The sequence below is a fragment of the Alexandromys fortis genome, unplaced genomic scaffold (genome assembly GCF_014885135.2).
Source record: "Alexandromys fortis isolate MF-2015 unplaced genomic scaffold, M_Fortis_MF-2015_v1.1 scaffold_136, whole genome shotgun sequence".
Taxonomy (NCBI): domain Eukaryota; kingdom Metazoa; phylum Chordata; class Mammalia; order Rodentia; family Cricetidae; genus Alexandromys; species Alexandromys fortis.
This window is the reverse complement of record NW_026068024.1, coordinates 2,483,110-2,505,733: the sequence shown is the minus strand read 5'-3', so window position 1 is coordinate 2,505,733 and position 22,624 is coordinate 2,483,110. Positions and strand designations below refer to the sequence as shown.

At 46.6% G+C, this 22,624-nt stretch overlaps 1 protein-coding gene across 2 annotated transcripts in view; it reads left to right on the top strand.

The window, feature by feature from the left end:
* The window catches only part of Vit (vitrin), a 116,631-nt gene extending 102,002 nt beyond the window's left edge, over positions 1-14,629 (top strand). The window contains exons 11-15 of one of the 2 annotated variants that reach the window (XM_050163541.1): positions 5,775-5,878; positions 8,380-8,606; positions 10,366-10,879; positions 11,056-11,119; positions 14,040-14,629. In XM_050163541.1, coding sequence (XP_050019498.1) covers positions 5,775-5,878; positions 8,380-8,606; positions 10,366-10,879; positions 11,056-11,119; positions 14,040-14,139 — 1,009 coding nt within the window. In that variant the 3' untranslated portion in view covers positions 14,140-14,629. The remainder of the gene's footprint in view (positions 1-5,774; positions 5,879-8,379; positions 8,607-10,365; positions 10,880-11,055; positions 11,120-14,039) is intronic. The other variant, XM_050163540.1, reaches the window with a different exon arrangement.
* The last annotated feature ends 7,995 nt before the right edge of the window (positions 14,630-22,624 follow it).

The window sequence follows — 22,624 nt, the reverse complement described above, 5'->3', positions numbered from 1 at the left end:
AATCTCATCTGCCCCGACCCAAATCCTTCAGAAACCACCTCTTCTCACCTCTGACAGGTGTTCTTGCTCCCAAAACCCTCTCCCAGGAGCCATTTGCAGGCGTGCAGATTAACCCCTTTTGTGTACAGCAATCTTGCTAGCTCTGAATCATTCATTCGCTTTGCATTGAGCCTAGTTCTTCTTCCAAATGTAGAATGATTACATGTTTTGCCCTTAAAGTACAAACTTTATTATTTTTCTCTCATTTTCAAAGTAAATCTCTAATCTGCTGAGACAGAAAATGTGGCTTCATTTGACGAGAACATGGAATAAAATGAAAAATTCAAAGATTGTCTACACAAAACTATTAGGGGCATAATCTTTTAAAATTTTTAATTTAAATGAATTCTGTCTGCTCCTGTTTTCTGTTTCTATAACAAAGTACCTGAAGGTTGTTAACTTATAAGGAAGATAATTTTATTTATCTCACATTTCCAGGGGTTTGAATGCATCACTAGCTTTTGCCTAACTTCAATGTGGAGCTCATGGAGGGTGTTAACCCAGGGCAGGAGTTGCAGAAAGGATGGTGATGATTGATGCTAAAAAGAAATCTCACGCTAGCTCAGAACTGAGTATACTGGAGGGTTATTTATTTAGGGGTAGACTCACAGATCACAGTCCTCTGCTGGAACGGGGAACAGCAATCAAATCCAGCAGCCAGAAGAGAGAGCTCACACTTTACATTTATAATATAAGAGGCCAAGCCCAAGTGGGAGGGTAATTTAAAGGCTACTGGATGAAGGATTTCCTGCAGCAGGAGGGCAGATGTACAAATGGGACCAATTTCGAAGAACTATGGGGAGGTGTCAGGATCCTTGTAACATCCCATTCTTGTGGGAACTGATCCAGTCCCTAAAGGCCCACGTTAATTCCTTCCAAAGATGTTTCTCCCATCACTTAGTTACCCTCTGCTAGGGTCAAGTCGGCCACCTACCTGTCTTGAAGAATCTGCCATTTCAACTCCATCACTCTGAAGGCTATGCCCCCAACATATTAGCTACTCCAGAAAAGCAGCATCGAAACCCTAGTAGCCCTGTCTGAAGAATAACCGGGTGACTGTGTCAGGCAGACAACCCATGCACCCTGGAAAAGAATAAACACAGCCACAACCTCCCATGCACTGTCCTAAGAGTAGCCATAGCTTGCAGGTTAACAACACACCCCTTCCCATAATGCACTCAGAATGAAATTTCGTAACCATATTTTTGTTTACCATGTACTAAACTTGTCTGCCCTGTGCCTTTGGAAAAAATTATTCATGTAAGTTTCATCTAAGTGATTTGATTACATTTTTCTGGGAAACCCTTAGTGGACGAATTCCATGTCTTTGCCCATAATCATAATTATCATTGATTCAGCCGTTGGGAAGGGTTTCAGAGGTCCCCGGTCCAGCCTTTTAATCCACTAAGATAACAAATGTATGTAATAGAGTTTCTCCTCTTCAGGATTCCACAGTCTAGTTAACGAGGCAATATTTTTAAAGAAATGAGATTAAATAAAATGAAAAGCAACTTTTATCAAGTGTATGACTGGCTGGACTACATGCCTCTGAAGATGCATTTGTGTATCATGTGTATATGTATGACGGAATGCCGGCAGGTGGAGGGTGGGTTTAGCACAATATTGAGGAGAAGTCAAGGCGAGAATTCAGGGAGAGAGAGATGAATGAACACCTCCTACTCAGCTAACCTTCCCTACTCTTACACGGTCTAGTGCTCCAAATCAGGGAATGGCGCCATCCACTTTTAGGCCCTCACCAATTAAAGCATCCAAAATAATCCCAAACAGACATGCTCATAGCCAAGATGATCTAGACAGTCCTTCACCAAGGCTCTATTCCCAGGTTGTCCTAGCTTGCATCAAGTCAACAATTAGAGCTGCCATAGTACTGTATAGCAGTGTGACTCCACCACAGAGGAGAAAAACAACAGGCTCATGCATTGCTGTAAGACCAAAAGTCCAAGAAATTTAAGTCACATCATAGACCCATGAGAAAACGTTCCACATTTTTAGCTACTTTAGTGTGACATTCTAGTGTCACGCTTGCTTCAAAGGCATGCCCCCAGTAGCCTAGCTCCTCCCACCTCAGGTTTTCACCACCTCCTCCTAACACCATGTTGGGGGGGGACTGCTTGTTCGTCCTAGCTGCTCAGAACCAAAATAATCACACAGAAACTATATTATTTAAATATATATGTATAGAAACATACACTGCTTGGCCCATTAGCTCTGCTTCTTATTAGCTAACTCTTACATCTTAATTTAACCCATTTCTATTAATCTGTGTATCGCCATGTAGCTGTGGCTCACCTGATAAAATTTTGGGTGTCTGTCTCTGGCAGGGCTACATAGCTTCTCCCTAAGCTTCTTTCTCCTGGCATTCAGTTTAGTTTTCCCTGCCTAGCTAAGTTCTGCCCTATCAACAGGCCAAGGCAGTTTTCTTTATTAATTAACCAATCATATTCACAGTGTACAGAGGGAAATCCCACATCAATACCATGAATGAGAGTCAATCTCAACACGGGAACCTTTGAAAGACAGTCCAGATCCAAACAGAATCTTAGTCATTCAGTAAAATGATCAAAGGCCAAAGCTGGGAATAGAAAGGATGGAAAGGAGCCAGGCAGTGGTGGCGCACTCCTTTAATCCCAGAACTTAGGAGGCAGAGGCAGGCAGATCTCTGTGAGTTCAAGGCCAGCCTGGTCTACAAGAGCTAGTTCCAGGACACCTAGGGCTGTTACACAGAGACCCCCCCCCCAAAAAAAATAACCCAAAAAACAAAAAGGATGGAAATAGCCAGGAGACAGGTAGGAGATGGGTCTGACTGGGTGTAGCATTTGGCATTTTTCTGATAACACAGCTCATCTTTGAGAAAAGGATCTCACAGTTCTGGGGTTCAAGGGCAGGGCACCAGTATCAACTCAGGTCTGCTGGATCTCTTGGAAGGCTGCAACGGTACATGCCAGTGGGACATCACATTGCCAGTCAGCATGCCAGAGAGCAGTTCAGCCTCACAGGCACTCAAGGCTCCCACCATTGTCACCACCATCCCTTCCCAGTGCTGCTCCTCTAGTGACCTCAGCTCTTTTACCATTTCCGCTCCCGGGGACTAAACTCCCAACATGTGAACTCAAAACAATATCCAAATCACAGCAAGGAGCTTGATTCACTCACTAATTCGTTCATTCATTCATTCATTCTTCATTCATTCATCTCCATTCATTCTTGATGCTGGGGACTGAACCCAGAGCCTAACACATGCTAACCAGGCACGAACTGACACAGGCTAACCAGGCACAAGCCAACATGCTACCCAGGCACGAGTTAACACATGCTAACCAGGCACGAGCTGACACAGGCTAACCAGGCATGAGCTGACACATGCTACCGAGGCATAAGCTAATACATGCTAACCAGGCACGACCTAACACATGCTAACCAGGCACGAGCTAACACATGCTAACCAGGCACTAGCTGACACATGCTAACCAGGCACGAGGTGACACATGCTCACCAGGCATGAGCTAACTTTGATGCTGTGGCTTGGACCTCGGGTCTTGTACCTGCTAAGCACATTCCTTACTCTACATCCAGAGCCCCTGAGGATTTTTGACCAGCACAGTCTTCAAGGCCGAGTTAGAAAAGAAGAAAGAGCCCTCTGGCAGATGCTACTGCTGGCACTGCCACCGCTAATAGAATTTCATAATAGAACCAAGAATAAAGTTAAGGCCAGCAGAACTGCTGGGACGTGAGGAATGGGGACACGGGGGTTTTGTGAATAAGTACGGGGCTTGAGGTCAGTGGCTGGAGGCGAAAACAGCCCTTCCTGGACGACTGTGAAGACAGAGGGCCCTTCAGGCTGCTATCACCAGCCACTTAGATAAGCACACTTTCTGGGCACAGCTGAGATTAGCCTGAGCCATGGAGGAAGGCTGGGAATAGGGAAGGTAAAGGGGTAGGAAGAAAGGAGAGGATGCCTCTACCAGTCTGAAGTCCTAATGGCTTATTCCCTGTGGGCCACACTGGGGTTTCAAGGACAAGCTGAGAACGCACTTCCACGCACTTTACCCAAGCAGCTGCTCAGTGCTGGGCTTTTGTTGTTTGTGGAAAGGCTTTTTGTTTGTTTGTTTATTATGCATACAGTGTTCTGCCTACAAGTATGCTTGCAGGCCAGATGAGGGCACCAGATCTCATTACAGATGGCTGTGAGCCAGTTTGTGGTTGCTGGGGATTGAACTCAGGACCTCTGGAAGAGTAGGCAGTGCTCTTAACCGCTGAGCCATCTCTCTAGACCCCATGGAAAGTCTTTTTAAAAGATTCCCCACCTCTTTAAGACTTGGTCCCACAGCCCGCACCAGTTCTGTAAGTAGGGGCTCCCCTGTTCAAAAACTAAGAGTTTCAAGACGACAGCATCCTTGAGCCAAGCGAAGTCTCCGTCAAAGCATGCAGCCTTGTGTGGCTGCACAGGAGATGCTGCCCTGGGGCTCTGCCCTGCCTGTGGTTGAGTGTCAGTGTCGCAACAGATCTGATTTCATCTCACATCCTTGCTGCATTGTGACTGAGGGTGTGCACACACCTGGAAGAAAACTCACCCTTCTGGCACTCCTCCACACCCCCTGATTAACAGTTTCAAGCCTGTTCGCATCGCCCTTCCACACCTGAGTGTTAGTCTCTAGAGAAAGGTCCCAATTCCATCTCCTTGCTCCTTCCGGCTCCAGCTGTCTTGAGATTGCATTAACCTTCTGATGAGATTTCAGTCGTGTCACCTTACTCGTAGGAGTCACAAGAAGAGACAGATACAATGGTCTTCCTAGCATCATCATTCCTAATTGGTTTCAGCATTGGGGGGCACCCAGGGCATGGCTAGCAGGTCTCTGGTCACCCACGGAGGGTCTAAGGTCTGGCATGCTTATTGCAGAGGATCTGGGCAATCCAGAGACACTGAGAGCTCACTGCTACCTCCCTATGGTGGAACCCCACTGGACTACAGTAGCAATGTGATTGTTGTGTTATGGGGTTGCGTATGGTATGCTATGATGATGCTTCTACCTCTGAGGAAGCTGAACCCCTGACCCAAAAGTTAATTGATTCCTCAAGACTACACAGCTAGATTGATAGATGTTTGTGAGTGGAGAAATCATTGTCTTGAGTTGTATACTTCCTGATGACCCCACCAGGCTCATAGACATTTCAATCCAATGGTCGCACAGTGGCCCTAGTTAAGGATCACAAAACCAAACCAAGAGTCATAAATCTGGGAGATTAACTAGTAAAGATTGGACAGGGAATGTGGGTAGAAGCGAGGGGGATAGGGAGAAAATAAGAGGGGGCAGAGGAGGGCAGATGGTCAGAATACACTAGGTACCCATATACATGTAAGATGGTGTCAAAGAAAATCAATAAAAGAAAAGGAAATTCATTACTGAGGAGATAAACTAAAGAGGACTTTCCTCTGTGCTCTGAGAAGAAACAAAAAGACATCAGAGCTATGACACGGCACAGTCAGAAATATAACTCAAACTTTCCATTCCTGTCCCAAGCCGCCAAGTCCCTGTGGAGGGCCCCAGCCTCCGTGTGTCATCATCACCTTGTCTGCCGAGGAACACTTCATGAACGCAGCCTCAGGCCTTGTCCCAGCAAGCATTTTATTTGTACACGAAGGCATCAACCATGATTTCTGCTTTCCTCCAAAGGGAATAACTTTCTAGCTAACTTTTCTCTCTTGTTCTCTTTAGAGACAACCCTGCTACCCAGTTTAACCTCAAAACTCACACGAATTCTCAAGATCTGAAGACAGCTATAGAGAAAATTACCCAGAGAGGAGGCCTTTCTAATGTAGGTATGTGACCCAGATTCGGGTAATTCTACCTTGTTACCATGGTGCGCCTTCTATGTGGTTGTCTTATAATATTCTATATTGGAGGAGGAGGGAAAAAATAATCCATCAAGAAGTGACACGCAGCCTCTGCATCTTTCCGAAAGTGTCACCATGGATTCGGGTGCAGGGATGGTCAGACGCCGGTGCCTCAGGGGCCCTTGCCTCTGTGGCTTGAGGCCACATTCCTCGGGACTAATAGGACAGCTGTAATGACCATGTCATAGTTGGCCTATAAATACCAACCAGTTAGCACGAGGTCTGTCACTATCCCACTCGGGAGGTCCCTTCAGGGGCCTTGTTCCCATCAAAGTTGTAACGGTGACTATGCCAAGAGACGCAAGCCCTGTGTCTGAAGATGAGTTCTCTGTGGCATCTGAACCTTCAGAGGGGCAAGTGGCCCTAGAAGTTCAAGCCTAGCTCTCCATGGGGCAGCCCCAGAAGTCCCACTGTACCTGTTCACCCAGAGGAGACTGGACAAGGGGGCTGGTTTACACCAACCATCCTCGAAGGCTGCGGGGAAGGCTGGTTCTACTTTAGGGAAACTTCCAAGCATTTAAGGCCAAGGGAAGTCAGATGCCAGTTATGGTGGCATAAATGTACGGAACATGGAGAAAAACAGCAAGCAGAACTAATATCCACAGAGCATCCTTGGAATTATAAAAAGTCTGAATAATGAGTTCCCTTCCTCTCATATTTCTCTAGTGACCAGAACATTAATATTTGGCAAGTGCAGAACCCTTCACAACAGTGCAATGCTAAATAACACTAGCTGAGTCACTGAATCCTTGTCTGCAAAGCCACGCTATCTGCATCATAAGCATGACAGAGGAGACTGCATATTTGTGTTCAATTTATTGCTAATACAAGCAAAATTCCAATGAGAAAACCTAGCGAGGCTCTCAATTCCTGATGATGTCACAGAGGTGTCCTAACGCAGGGGTAGACATTTGCAGAGAATGATATGTTCTTAGTCTGCCTCTGCATCATCCGGGAATCCAGGGATGACTGAGGTCCATGGGAGTTGGTTCCTAGAGGAGCATAGGAAGGGCTGAAGAGGGACAGTGTGGTTCAGGCATTGAGAATGACTTCTCAAGGTGCTGTGCAGAGCAAGCGACAGTAGGGGAGCCACTGCTTCTTCCAGTGTCGGGAAAGCTGTTCTCAAATCCTGACAACAAGGACTTCTGATGAACCCGCTGCAGTCAGAATGCAGCCATGATGAGGGAGCTATATGCACAGCTCACAGCACCAGTGCCATGCCCTACCCTCCCCATTCACACACACACACACACACACACACACACACACACGCAAGCAAGTTCCACCCTCACTCCTCAACACCATCAAAGCTGCCAACCAAACACAGCACCAAGAAGCCAAATATACCACAGTTTCACCAAGTCACAGCCTCTGCCTCCCTTTCATTTCCTAAACCTCCTTCAAGGGAATCAACTTGGGGAACTAAGATGAAGCCCAAAGTACAGGCCCAAGGGACTATGGGTAACGTAGCTTTCAGATTCCAGCCTCTCATTTCAAGGTGGAGAGAATGGATGTCGAGCACTGGTCCACTTAGGCCACCATATTTAAGACTGGATTGAGTCAGAGATCTTATGGCATCTTACAACTCATGCACTTGACTATCGGTGCTTAATAATATGCTGGAAGGGACTGCTGGGCACTTTACGCCTCGAATTCTCAAAAGTCATGTTTTTCCTTTATGATGGGGTCTCTGCAGCCAGTTCACAAAGGGTAGTCTAAGGCATTTCTCCAGCAGTTTTGGATGCAACCACCTGTAGCTTTCAATTGACAGGTAAGACTTTAAGCTAGGGGAGCCAGGATGCTGAGCAAACCCAGGAGAGCACCGAGTACAACCGTGTTGACTCTAGAGTCTAAACAAGGCGACTGTTACTGAAATGAGAACCTGTTTGGGAATCTCCTAGCAACTGTGGCCTTTTATATATTCAGTTCCCCAAGGACTCCCTTTGGGGAACACACACACAGACAATTCATAGGATCTAAGTTGAGAGTTTTGCTATATGCTATGTGCAGCCACGCTAACTCAAAATCAGAGCGGCCGTCTCCATATACACAGGACCTATGGCTTTCCATGATAAAACTAGGGAAATTCTGGAAAGCAGGAAAAGTGGGTTGGATTAGTTGAAAATGTCCCGAGGCTCTGGCCCAGGGTGAAATACGCATGTGAGAAAAGCGTGCCACAGACGCCATCATTCCACACGATTGTGGCGCTCAGCTGAAGCAGATGTTGATCTGGAAATCTAGGCCCCAAGACACTGAGTGACCTACAGGACTGGTAGTTGTCACAGCTAGGGCTAGAATCCAGCCTCTCCATTGCTAAGAGGTACATCCCTTCCATGGCCAGCCAGACCTGTGCCCCCAGACTGGGACTGTTCCTGTTTTTGTAGTTACCACAATCACTCCAAGCACGAATTTTCCTTTTCTTCCAGGTCGTGCCATCTCCTTTGTAACCAAGAACTTCTTTTCCAAAGCCAATGGGAACAGGGGCAGCGCTCCCAACGTGGCTGTGGTCATGGTGGACGGCTGGCCCACAGACAAAGTGGAAGAGGTGTCGCGTGTTGCGAGAGAGTCCGGGATCAATGTCTTCTTCATCACTGTCGAGGGGGCTGCGGAAAGGGAGAAGCACTACGTGACGGAGCCCAACTTTGCCAGCAAGGTACAAAACTGCCTAGGGGCCCACTCAAGGGCAGGAGCCTCTGCACTCTGAAAAGCTCTGATGACCTCAGAACTGTTTGCTAGAGCCTTCAAATGGGCATGAAACCCATGAGTAAGGAATGGGACGTCCCGCGGGGGAACTGGAATTGTCTTTTCAAAGCCAACACTTACTCTCACTGCGTACTCAGAAGCCTGCGAGCAGAGGGCAAGAGCAGCATCCTCAGTGTCTCATTTAAAATGTCCCCTTGCTCCTCGCATGGCGCCAGGGAGCCTGGTAGACTTCACACACCCGCGCGCGCATGCACGCAGGCATGCAAAGCGCGAGCTTCATAGTACGACTGAATCCATCTGATAAAGAAGACAAAGGATGTCTACGCTTCCCAGATCAAAATGGTCATGTTCCTGTGATTCTCTTGGGTGGCCCCACACTTGCCCTGGGGCCTTGGCATCCCAGAATTATGCCTTGATACCCACACCACAGCTCTCACCCTCTGCTATTTCCAGCCCGAAACCAGCTCCCAAGCCTCAGATAATACTGCATCACTGGTCCATTCCCCTTTTGAGTTTCCCCAGTTTACTCCGAAACATCTTGCCTGTCTGGGGTCCATGCTCCGAGACTTTTGCCATTACCCATTGCTGCTGGGGTGCCTTGGAATGATGCCCCAACCTCCCTTCCTGGCCATGCCTGCTGTGACCTCCACATATACACACCGTGTCCCCGCCAAAACCTTTCCCCTCCACAGCCAGCACCACCACTGTCTCCTGCCATGATTTCCCACCGGCTGCCTCGTGGGATTCCTCCTCTCCACACACGAGCCAGCCCTCTGCTCCGTCCCAGCATTCATGCGCCTAGGCTGTGGAAAGTTTCATGAACCCCATTTCAGTTTTTATACATCAATAAGAAAATATTTTCTAGGAAAAATTTTAGTTATTTCTTGCTTAAAATAATTTTGTCGTTAATACCAGTTCAGTTGTAGTCCTGACGTCAGACCCTGCCAGATCCCCAGAGGTCTGTAGGCTCGAGGATTGAAGACCACTCTCAGGACACAAGCCTCGTCCTTTCTAAGAACATACTAACCAACTTGCTCAGGCTTTATTTGCCGTCCCCTTCCATTTTTTTTTTCTTTTTCTGGAACAAGCTTGGGCACAGACAAATAAGCACGCATTTGCCTGGAGGCAGGGCTGTGTGTCAGGCAGAGCTTGGAGTTTAATGACAGATAAAACTGATGCTCCCGTCTCAGGGATGTCCCTGCACAGCTGGCCCTTTGTTTCATGATGAGGGGGTCCCACATCATCCCACACTGTAGGAGTGGTCGTGTGACTCCAACCCATGCGGCCACTTAGCAACTGTGAATCCCCTCCCTCGGGATGCAGGGCTGCCCTGGGAACATCTCTGTTTGTATATCAGAACAAAAGCTTTCTTTAGTCCTCCCCTGTGATGGTTGGTACCCATAAATACCCCACTTCTGGCTGGTTTCCAGTACAAATGAGTTGAGGAGCCAGCAGAAGCATAAACATGAAGCTAAAGTCAACAATGCACATCTCCCTATGAGTTTGCTCATCCCACTGTTTTCCACTAAGGTAGGGACCCAGCAAAGGGGACCTCAGTAGTACCCAGACAGAAACCTGGAATAAAGTGTACTGTAAAGTCTAACACAGGAAGTGTGACTGTAAAACCTGCCTGGTGGCGAAGAGTAATGGTGGCAGGCTGAAGGACTTGACCCCTGACCTGGACCACATCTTTCCTTTCTGCCTTCCAGGCGGTGTGCAGGACAAATGGCTTCTACACCTTCAACGTGCAGAGCTGGCTCAGCCTTCACAAGACCGTGCAGCCCCTGGTGAAGCGGATCTGTGACACCGACCGCCTGGCCTGCAGCAAGACCTGTTTAAACTCTGCCGACATCGGCTTTGTCATTGATGGCTCGAGCAGCGTGGGGACGAGCAACTTCCGCACTGTTCTGCAGTTCGTGGCCAACCTCAGCAAGGAGTTTGAGATTTCAGACACCGACACGCGCATTGGGGCCGTGCAGTACACCTACGAGCAGCGGCTGGAATTTGGGTTCGACAAATATAACAGCAAAAACGACATCCTCAGTGCCATCAAGAGTGTGGGGTACTGGAGCGGGGGCACCAGCACAGGGGCTGCCATCCAGTATGCCCTCGAACAACTCTTCAAAAAGTCCAAACCCAACAAGAGGAAGATAATGATCCTTATCACTGACGGCAGGTCCTACGATGATGTGCGGATCCCGGCCATGGCTGCCTACCAGAAGGGTGAGCGCTCCTGATATAAGCGTGGGCACAGCAGTTTCTGGAGGGGTAGAGGACCAGGGCCCTTGATGCACAGAAAGGAACTGTCTTTGTATGCATTGGCTCTGTCTGTGGCTTACGGAAATGTGAACAGGGAGCTGGAGAGGCGGCCCAGTGGTTAGCTTTTGCTGCTTTTGCAGAGGACCCGGTCTCAGTTCCCAGCACCACATGGTGGCCCACACCCACAGGAAACTCCAGTTGGAGGTATTTGAAACCCTCTCTTGATCTCTATGGTCATTTCACATGCAGATGTACACAAACATTTATTTATTTATTTATTTTAATGTTCACGGTCATGGGGAGAGTGTGAGGGAGAGAACAGTGTAGGCATCTCTGAGAAGGGGACGCGGACTCGAGTGGAGTCAGCCTATTGGTTCCTCAAGTATCCTTGAAAACCCAAAGCCTGCAGGCAATGGAATAGTAACCCTTTCTTTTATACCCTGTGGCCTAAAACTCCTTCCACAGGGGCATAAAGTAGCAGGGGGGAGGGGCAGGATTTAATTCTGTTCTCTGAAAGATTACAAGCCTCTAACTTTATTAACTCCAAATCATGTTTGTACATTTTACAGAATAATGATGCTTTCAGAGAAATACAATATTGCAGGTGGCTATTCATTTTTGTTTTGATTTTTTTCTGGGAGATATTGATATATAAATTCAGGCTGGCCTCAAACACAGAATCCTCCTATCTCAGCCTCCCATGTGCTAGGATTATTAGTACATGTTACCATACCTAGAGGCAAAATACTGTTTTGGCAATGATAGTTAACCAGATCTTGGTCTTTTGGGGGAAATCTTGATTCAAAATATTTTAAAAAAGGTTTCCATGCCAAATTTCCTGAGGCTCAGTGGATAAAAACACTTACTGTGTAAGCCGGGGCATAAAGTCGATCCCCCCAAACCTACATAAAGGTGGAAGGAGAGAACTGACTCCTTTGCCCACACGCTCAGGGTGTAGCACATACATGAGCTGGGTCACATGTGTCCCTATGTATACCCATACTAATAAAAATAAAGAAATAATTTAAAACCTTAAGAAGCCAAAAAAGGTTTTAAAAACATGGAAGATGAGCCGGGTGGTGGTGGCGCACGCCTTTAATCCCAGCACTCGGGAGGCAGAGGCAGGCGGATCTCTGTGATTTCGAGACCAGCCTGCTCTACAAGAGCTAGTTCCGGGACAGGCTCCAAAACCACAGGGAAACCCTGTCTCGAAAAACAAAACAAAACAAAACAAAAAAACAAACAAAAAAAAAAGGAAGATGAACAAAATCTTTTATAAAACTTACAAGAATCAATTGCATGGAAACATCCCCTGCACAGTCCATGGACATAAAGTTCTTGTTCTGAGAAATGCTGTGAAATTAGAGCAGGCTTGAAGGAAGCCTCAAGTAATGAAGGTAAACCAAGAGCCAGACATGGTGGCTCACGCATCCCAGCATTCCAGAGGCAGAAGCAAACAGATCTCTATGAGTCAAGGCCAGCCTAGCCTGCATTGCAAGTTCTGGGCCAGTCAAGGCCCAGAAAAACCTTGTCTCAAAACACTAACAGACAAAACAAAGGAAACTGAGTGGTTAGCAATCACTAGAGACCTAAGCAAGGGCACAGAATTCCATACCACGGTTGGCTTTGTTGTTCTGTGCCTATGTGTAATTGAGTTGCCTTCTAGAATATTCTATATACTTTTATAAATTTATTTATGTATTATTTTATATGAATGGATGTTTTTGTCTGCATGTGTGTCTGTACACCATGTGCACGCAGTGAGTGCCCTTGGAGACCAGAAGATGGCGCTATATACTCCAGAACTGGAGTTAAGAGACCTCTGTTACGGGCTTTAATGACTTGGGGTTTCCTGTCTTAGTGCCCAACTCTGAGATTCAATATGAAAATGCAATAAGTACTATGTCCCCTGGAATATCAAGTCCAGCCAGGGTGACCATCTGCCCCTGTTGCTGGTGGAAATTTTCCCCAAAACAGTAGTCCTGGGGTCTAGAAAGCCCAGCTTCTATTGCTATTGTGTAGTTTTTTTTTTTTAAAGCATGAGTAATAAAAACTCAGAGAAATTGGGGCTCAGCCTGAAGGTCAGAAAAGCAAAATAGCCAGCCGCTAGCTTTTACCTTGACCTCAGTCTGAAAATGGCGATCCTGCCTCCTGGAATCTCAGAATGAGACTGAGGTGGAGAGCTGTCTTCTACCATTTTATATTCCTCTCTAATTCTGGGATTAAAGGCATGCACCACTGGGATTAAAGGCGTGCACTACTGGGATTAAAGGCATGCACCACCCAGTTTCTGTGGCAACTAGTGTGGCTGCTGGGATTAGGATTAAAGGTGTGTGTATAAGGTCTATAAGGCTGACCAGTGGGGCTGTTTATTCTCTGATCTTCATGAAAACTTTATTTATTAAAATAGATCTGAAATGCCACTATAGTTTTGACTACAAACAGTCTTTCTGTCTTTAGTCAAAGGCCAACAAACAGCAAACAGCTCTTGCTGCTCTTTGACAACACTGGAAAACCCACAGCTGGCTCCTTGCCTCCTAGACAATAGAGAGAAGAAAAATGGGAGCCAGCGCAAACCTGGAGTGAAGCAGTCATTTCTCTTTGCTCCATTCTGTAGCTGAGATACCCAGTATCAAGTCGTCAGGAAGAGCGTGCTCTCTGAGACTCTGGGTAGCATCATCCTTACCTCTTCCTCAGTCTTTTGGGTTCTTCAGTCTGACCTCCATCTATTGACCCTCAATGTCTGTGTCGGGCTCCATCTCTCCCTCCTTTTTTTTAAGGACCTAGTGGTATTGAATTAGGAGCGCATTCTCTTCCAGCATGACCTCATTGCCACTTACTTTTTCATTATGTCTGCAAAAGACCCTATGCTCAAACAGGGTCAAAAGACTATAAGCTCTTAAGACAACAGCTATATGACTTTTGTTGCTGTTGTATAGAGTGATGTTCAAATTGCTTGTTGAATGAAAAGTCACACTTAGCTTATTTCTAGAAATCAGAGCTTCACTGGGGTTCTCTCGTTTGTTTTCTTTGGCATATTTCTGATTTGGGGAATCCAGAGGGAAAATATTCATTGCTGTCCCTTTGCTCAGGATGTTGTTTCATCCTGTCTTTGTGTCTGCAGGGGTGATCACATATGCAGTAGGTGTTGCATGGGCTGCTCAGGACGAGCTGGAGGTGATTGCCACTCACCCTGCCAGGGACCACTCCTTCTTTGTGGATGAGTTTGACAACCTCTACAAATTCATCCCCAGGATCGTCAAGAATATTTGTACAGAGTTCAACTCACGGCCTCGGAACTGAGTTCGGGGCAGACAGCTGGCCATCTTAGTGGATCTTGGGACCATGCGCCAGCATTGCTCCTCTTGCTGGGGCATAAGAAGGGGGCAGAGCTTGGGTAGGGCTGGGAGAAATACATGCATTGTTACTATTTTTTGCCATTTGGTGGTTTAAATGCTTCAAAGCCTGCCTGTTAAAAAGCTGGCCATTGAGTTCAAGGTTGGGTTCAAATGCTGTACTGTTTGGCGTGTGCTGAAGAGTTCACAGTCTGACAGCCGTTTATATCCAGAAGACGGCTGTCATGGCAGGTTTGGATTGAGCTTTTCTGAGACATTTGTTTTTATTTCTCATTAGAACTTGTAATCTTCCATACGTTTCTTTTTTCTTTTTGTCTTGAGGTGGTAGGAGTTGTTTAAATAAATGTTTAAAAAATTATATGGACGTTTTCTGATCATGTGATGAGAAATCTCTAGGTGTGGGGGGCATCCTTTGCTATTTCTTTTTTTGAAAAGAAAAAAAGAAAGGAAGGAAGGAAGAAGGAAGGAAGGAAGGAAGAAAGAAAGAAAGAAAGAAAGAAAGAAAGAAAGAAAGAAAGAAAGAAAGAGAGAGAGAGAGAAGTCAGTACTAGAGCCGGGTACGCACTAAAACAAAGAGGGAGGAGCTTGACTGAGCTCCGTCTCCTCCACCAAGGACTGGTCTATCGGCTTGTGAAACACACAAACAATTCATGCAAAGGAATGTTCAGTGATGAACAGGGGAGCACATGTGTGCTCTCGGATAATGCTCTTGTACACTGTAAAGATTTAAAAATTGAGGCTATTATCCAGTGAGAAGAATTTATACTATGCTTACAAGATGTCTTAATACCCACAAACAATACAGCACTAATTAAAAACATTATGGCCTGGGTTGGGAGAGGCTCAGTGGATAAGGTACTTACTGTACAAGCATAAGGATCTGAGTTTGGTTTCCCAGCAACCACTTAAGAGATGGATGGATGGCAACACAACTCTACTCTTAGCAAGGGATACAGTCAGATCCTAGGTGCTCACTAGTCTGCCAATCTAGCCAAAACAGCTCCAGATTCAGGGACAAACCATCTCAATAAAATAAGTTGGCAAGGAAACTGAGGAAGAGAGCATAATGTCAATCTCTGTTTTCCATATGCACCTACATGACGGAAGACATGGTCAACACATGTACCTCTCTCTCTCTCTCTCTCTCTCACACACACACACACACACACTTTATGGTTTACAGTAAAGAATAAATTAAAGGAGACAGCAATTTCAAATTTTCTAATCATAAAATTTGATTTGCAATTAAATTGCAAACATTCTTGCTACTGAATTTGAAAACATGAGAGCAACGTTTACAGAGGACATCCCCCATGAAGTTGCAGCGACTCTCTGTGAGTGGCAGACTCAGGTAAGAAACGAATTAGACTAAAAAGAAGGACCAGGGAGCAACCACTCTGCTTGTTTTTGACTTTGAAGATAATATACACAAAGGCTTGCTTTCCATGTTGCTTGGGTGTTTGTAAATATGTTATTTTAATTTTTCAAAATCATACTTTGGAAGATGTTCTTGAAATGTAATTACAGTTGTCCTTTAGAATCCAAGGGGGGTTGGTTCCAGCCACACACACCCATGAATCCCAAATCCTCAGACGCTGAAGTCCCTTATATGAAACCATATAGTATTTGCATGTGATTTTTGTACACTCTCCCTCCCACATATTTACATTGGATCTACATTACTTAGAATACCTAATAAGATGAAAATATATATTTCCCTGGGCTAGGAAGATAGCTTAGTGGGTAAATAGTTGCCACACAAGCAAGAAGACTAGTGTTCAGACCCCCGGCACCAACATAAAGGTTTTGTGAGCGTGGTAACAGGTTTCTAACCCCAGGCAGGCTGGCTACTCTAGCTGATTTAGTCAGCTCTGGGTTCAAACAGCAGACTCTATCTCAACAAATAAGGTGGAATTGAGTCCAGGCAGACACACATTAGACTGTGGCCTCTATGCACACATGTGTGCACATGTGCATGCATCCACACATACATGTGAATATACATACATAAACACAAAGCATAAATTTTAAAACTATATATTATTGTATTGTTTTGAAAAAATAATAAGTCTTGCATTCGGTGCTGACAGTTTTTAAAATAAATTTATTTATTTAACATCTCAGCTGCAGTTTCCCCTCCCTCCTCTCCTCTCACCCCCTTCCCATCTCTGCACCCCCTATGTTCTCACCCCCCCACCCACTCCCCCTCTGTGGTGGTTTGAAAGAACTTGGCTCCCAAAGGGAGTGGCACTATTAGGAGGCGTGGCCTTGTTGGAAGAAGTGTGTCACTGTGGGGGTGGGCTTTGAGGTCTCTTCAGCTCAAGCTTCCCTCAGTGTGACTGCCAGTCAACTTCTGCAAGATGTTCTTCTCTTAGCTCCTCCAGCACCACGTCTGCCTGAATGCCACCAAGCCCCTTGCTATGATGATAATGAACTGAACCTCTAAAACTGTAAGCGAATCCCCTTAATTAAGTGTTTTCCTTATAAGAGTTACCAAGGTAGGCTGGGCAGTGGTGGCGCATGCCTTTAATCCCAGAACTTGGGAGGCAGAGGCAGGCGAGTCTCTGGGAGTTCGAGGCCAGCCTGGTCTACAAGAGCTAGTTCCGGGACAGGCACCAAAGCTACAGAGAAATCCTGTCTCGAAAAACAAAAACAACAACAACAACAACAAAAAAAAAAAAAGAGTTGCCAAGGTCATGGTGTCTATTCACAACAATAAAAACCTGAACTAAGACACCCTCTTTTTATGTTTTAGAAAGCGCAGTTCTCCCATGAGTATTAAAGAGAAAGAAGGGCACATCAAGCTGCAGTAAGACTAAGCACCTCCCCACGTATTAATGCTGGCAAGGCAGCGCAGTATGAGGAGTAGGGTCCCAAAATACAGTACAAGAATGAGAGACAGCTTCTGTTCCCACTGTTGGGAGTCCCACCAAAGACAAAGCTACACAACTGTAACATATATGCAGAGGGCCTAGGTCAGTCCCATGCAGGCTCCCTGGTTGTTCGTTCAGTCTCTTAGGCTAGTTAAAACTCTGTGAGTTTTCGTGTGCTGTCCTTGACCCCCTCTGGCTCCTACCATCCTTCCTCCCCCTCTTCTGCAGGATTCCCTGAACTCCACCTAATGTTTGGCTGTGGGTCTGCATCTGTTTCCATCAGTTGCCGGATGAAGCTTCTCTGATGACAATTGAGCTAGGTGCCAATCTGGTCACAGGAGTTGGCCAGTTCAGGCTACATATCCACAATTGCTAAGAGTCTTGGCTGGGGTCATCCTTGTAGATTCCTGGAAGATTCCCTTGTACCGGGTTTTTTCCTGACCCCGAAATGCCCCCCTTTCCAGTAGTCCCTTCCAGTACTCTCTTTCTCATCCCCCAACCTGACTGTTCATATTCCCAGCCTGCTTTCTCCTTTTTTCTTTTTATTCAGTCTGGACCCCGCTCCATGGGACAATGCCATCTACATTCATGGTGAGTTATCCTTCCCACTTCAAGGTGTGTCTCCTAGGCGATTCCAAGTCCAGGCAAGATGACAGCAAAGTTGAACCATGACAGTCACCCGAGTGAAGGGTATTGTAACTGGGAAGGAAAGCGACACTTCTCCCAATGGGGCACTGACTGCGCGATGCCCACAGTGATGTGTGGGTGCTGGAGGGAGGATAGCGCCCCAGGTGGGGGAGGTGCTATGAAGCCGGGATATCCTCAGACTTGTCTGTGCGTATGTTCCAACTAGCAGAAATGATGACAGAACTCAGAGGGAAAAGAAGAATAGTGATGAAAGCTAAGGTGACTGGGGATGGGCTGAAGAGAGCGGTCACAGCACCAGACAACAACCAAGAGAGCTAAAGGAAGCTTGGAGGCAGGGGCGGGGACAAATGAAGCGAGGGGCCAGTTCCTCTGCAAGCTTACCCAGGACAAGGCTTATGGAGAGTGCGGTCGTGTATACACAGAGCGGTTTGCACATTCAAACATGGGAGGCTTGGCTGCAACTTCACCATGGCCACCGAAGTCACGCCGAGAGCGGCAGAAGCAGGAGGGCAGTGAAACCCCTAGAAACAGTCATCCAGACACATTTAGACCCAAGCCAGAATGTTGTGCAGACATGGAGACAGGCAGGTCAGGGGGGCTCATTCAGTCACGCTTTGGTGGGAGTTCGGAAACCTCACTCTGTCCTTCGCCTGCTCCGGATCCTCACACTCCTGCACTCTGGTCTGCATTTCACAGGCTATCTAGATACCTCAAGATCTGCGGCCAGTCTCCTGAAGCAGCTCTGCCTTTCATAATGTGCTTTCACAGAAAAAACCTCTTCCCTGCCCTCTCCTCTCAGAAATGAGCCCTGATGGACAGAAGAGAAGCGTTCACTGAGCCTCTCTGGGGACCCATGTCGTCTCAACTCCATTCAACCTGATTTTCCCACTTCTGAGAATTTGATGGCCTGTGGCAGAAGTTTCTTTGCTAAGGCTGCAAGCTTTGCAGCAAGGATCTGAAAAAAAAATCTTTTGGCCACACTGGCAAGGTTCAGATATTTCTTGTTTCTCTTGGCTTTTTAAATAACCCTTTTTGAACAGGGCAAGCCCTTCATAAAGCAACTTCCCCAGCTGCTGTCTCAGGGGCCAGCATGAGTTTATAGAAAATACAACCCTCCTGTGTCCAAGGAATTTTTTTCACCTTAAAAGAAGTTTCCAAATAATGTTATTTTTCCAGCCAAAGTCCCAAGAAGGCCTCCCCTTAGATTACAATATATAAATGAATAAGTAGGAAATATTCTTGGAAGCATGAATTAAATTACTTTGGAAAAAGACATTTATTCAGCCAGAGTCTTTGGGGAATTCATAGTCTGGTGGGAAGCACAGACAAATGAATTAAAATCTATAATTACCATCATGGGGTTATGCACTGAATGCATGACTAGAGATTACAAACAATCTCATGAGAAATGAAATTGTAGTTATGGCTGACCGTGACAGTGGTAAACCAAGCATAATGCCGAGGCTGCATGCCTTAACTTGCCTCGACCGTTTGCTGGGGAAGTCTTCTTATTTGGATCTCACAGATCATTCCTTTAAGGTTCTGGTTTTCAACCTTCCTAATGCTGCAACCCTTTAATACAATTCCTCATGTTGGGGTAACCAACCACAAATTTGTATAATTGCTACTTCAGAACTTTAGTTTTGCTATTGTTATGGATCATAATGTAAATATCCAGGATGCAGGATATCTGATATGGGACCCCCGCAAAATGGTTGTTCAACAGCCCCCTCAAAGGGGTTACAACCCACAGGTTGAGAACCACTGCTTTAAGCCATGGCGATGTCTAAGGCCCTAGACTTGGGAAAGGCAGATTGGAAAATCAAGCCTAGGGGCGCTGTTATGGTTTGGGTATGAACAGTTCCCACCAAGGCCTCCTGTGTGAAAGGCTCGGTCCCCAGCTCGTGGACCCAATCAAGGAAAGATGATTGGACCACAGGTCTCTAAACTGATCAGTAGGTCACTCCACTGATGGATTTAGTGTCACTGTTTGGTCCTAACTGGAGGAAGTAGAGTGTGCAGTGTGACTTGAAGGCTGTCTTGTTCCCGTTCCCTTTTCTCTCTCTTTGCTCCACCACGCTCTTGTCTCGGGATGCTCCGCCTCACCATGGCCCAGAGAGAGGGCTGATAATGGGCTGAAACTTGGAAATTAGGAAACCAAGACCCTTTGCCCCTGTGCTTCTACCGACAGCGACATAAAGATGGCCAACGTGACTGCACTGGACATTTTCCAGTAAGCTTGAAACCTCGAAATGCACATAGGATTCCATCAAGTATACTCTCAGGGGCTATTCAGTGTACACCGTGAAGAGTCTGTGAAATGTCTGTGCAATGCGAAACGCCACTTTCTCCATCACTCTCCCTGATTCTGTGAACAGCCAGCCTGCTCACGTCAGGTGGGAGGGTACCAATCTATTCCACGGCATCCTCATGCACACAGGGTTCATAAACTCTTACATACATGCCCTTCAAGGGTCAGACCAAATGCCAGCTCCCCTTCAGAGCCTCCTCTGGCTTGCTCAGAGGGACTACGGCTCTCTCTCCTGATCCACCCTCTCTTGAACCACAGGTGCCCGTGGTCCCTTCCCATTGGACACAACCCACACACATTACCGTAGACACAGAACCCAGGAAATGAAATCTTTGCATCTGATGATGGTACCCAACACAACGGCACAAGTAGAACAAAAGGTAGATGCTTCTTCTAGGAACAGGATGGCTAAGAGGGAGTCTCTAATTCTACCCCAGTTTCTTTTTTCCATTGTCTTCATGTGTAACTCAGGTCCCTTACCACATGGTACAATTACTGTATTTCTAGGACCCAAGTCCCCTATGAGACTGACTCTATCACAGGGCTACCCTGGTTCTTCCTTTTGTTTTCATTACCCTAAAGCTGAACAACCTTTATTGTGTTTAGCTTTTGCTTGTTTGATTGGTTTTTGAGACAGGGTTTCACTGTGTAACAGCTCTGGCGACTCTGGAATTTGCTCTGTAGACCAGGCTGGCCTCGAACTCACAGAGACCCACCTGCCTCTGCCTCGCAAGTGCTGGGATTAAAGGCGTGCGCCACCACTGCCCAACTTGTGTTTAGTTTTATAACTTTCATTTAATAGACATTACTAAGTATCTATTATAAGCCAGGCAACAGGACCAGTATTAGGCTAAAACGATGAATGAGACCTGGTGTTTGTCCTGGAAGCTTAGGAGTTCATGTGGGAGACACTCAGCACACAGATCACGTCTTGCTAACATGACTGCAGGCTGGTGAACGTGGAGAAATTTTGCCAGCTGGGTTTTACGGAAAGAACCCATTGCATTCCGCTGAAGAAAAACGGACAACGAGGAGACCATGTGAACGGGGTGACACGGTGTGAACCGTAGGCAAGGGTGTGAACAGACTGGAGAGTGAAGAGCCCGTGCAAGGCTGTGGGGGCCGAGGCTCTCCATTGCACAGACAGAGCCTGCACAAGGCTGTGAGGGCTGAATCTTTTTCCATTGCCCAAAACAGAAGCTCAGTTCAGTCTAAAACTGGGGTAACTCACCATCTCAAAAGCCAAACACAGCAGAGTCTCAGAAACGGGATGAGGGATGGGAGAAAAACAGGAAACCAGGTCACCTTCCTGTCACACCTTTCTCCGCGATGGTTCTCATCAGGACACTGGCACACAGCTCTGCTGAGAACCAACAGAGGACACGTCCCTCCGCTTAGGGACCAACTTCAAGACCCAGGGCCCCAGTGCTAGCTGGTGCTCATTTTACATAATCACTATTTTGTATTTTTTAAAAATATTTATTTATTTATTATGTATACAGTGTTCTCCCTGCATGTCTACCTGCAGACCAGAAGAGGGCAGCAGACTCCATTACAGATGGTTGTGAGTCAACATGTGGTTGCTGGGAATTGAACTCAGGACCTTTGGAAGAGCAGGCAGTGCTCTTAACCTCTGAGCCATCTCTCCAGCCCCCTTGTATTTATTTTTTAAGACAGGGCCTCCCCGTGCAGGTCTGGTGGGCCTAGTACAACTATGTAGACCACGCTGGCCTCGAACTCACAGAGATTTGCCTGCCTCTGTCTCCTGAGTGCTGGGATTAAAGGCACGCATGACAACCATATCCAGTTATTAATTTAACAAAATTTAATAAGCCTGATTTGTTTCATTTTGAGGTGGTCCTATGATGTCGCCCAGGCTGGTCTCAAATACCTGATCCTCCCGCCTTAACCTTCCGCATGCCTAGCCTGCAGGCTCGCACCAATGGGCCCGGTTCTCTAGAAGTTCTGTGAGGCAGCAAGCTGAATGCCAGTGAGTGTGTCCAGAAAGCCCTGAACCAGGACATCTGAGAGTTGCCTTGTGAGTTAACCAAGGAAAAAGCCAACGTCTATCTTTAAAACTGCTTGTCGCTTCCCTTAGCCCCTAGTATGGCAAACTCCTGCTGGTTACATACTATCGTCCAGGGAAAAGCTCTTCATATGGCCAGGGGGACGGACGTCACAGTCTAGGACCCACTTCTATTTCCCTAGGCCGGTCCCACTAAGGAAAACTACTCAAGTGACCATTGGCATGGAAAACAAAGACGGTCAAAAGATCACACTTTCGAGAAAGAATTTCCTTCCTTCCTTCTTCTTATCCCCCTCCCTCTTTCTTGTCTTTTAATTGAAAAAATACTGAGCTGAGCTTTCTCTCCGCCCTGTACGTACACAGACAGCGCCTGTAAGCAGGAGCTGCCCACGCAAGCAAATACTGCCCTTGGCTGCCAGCCAAGATGTTGCTACCAAATCCACCCCATGAATAGCTCCTTTCTGGGACTCCCCCAGCCTCACACTTGCTTGAGGT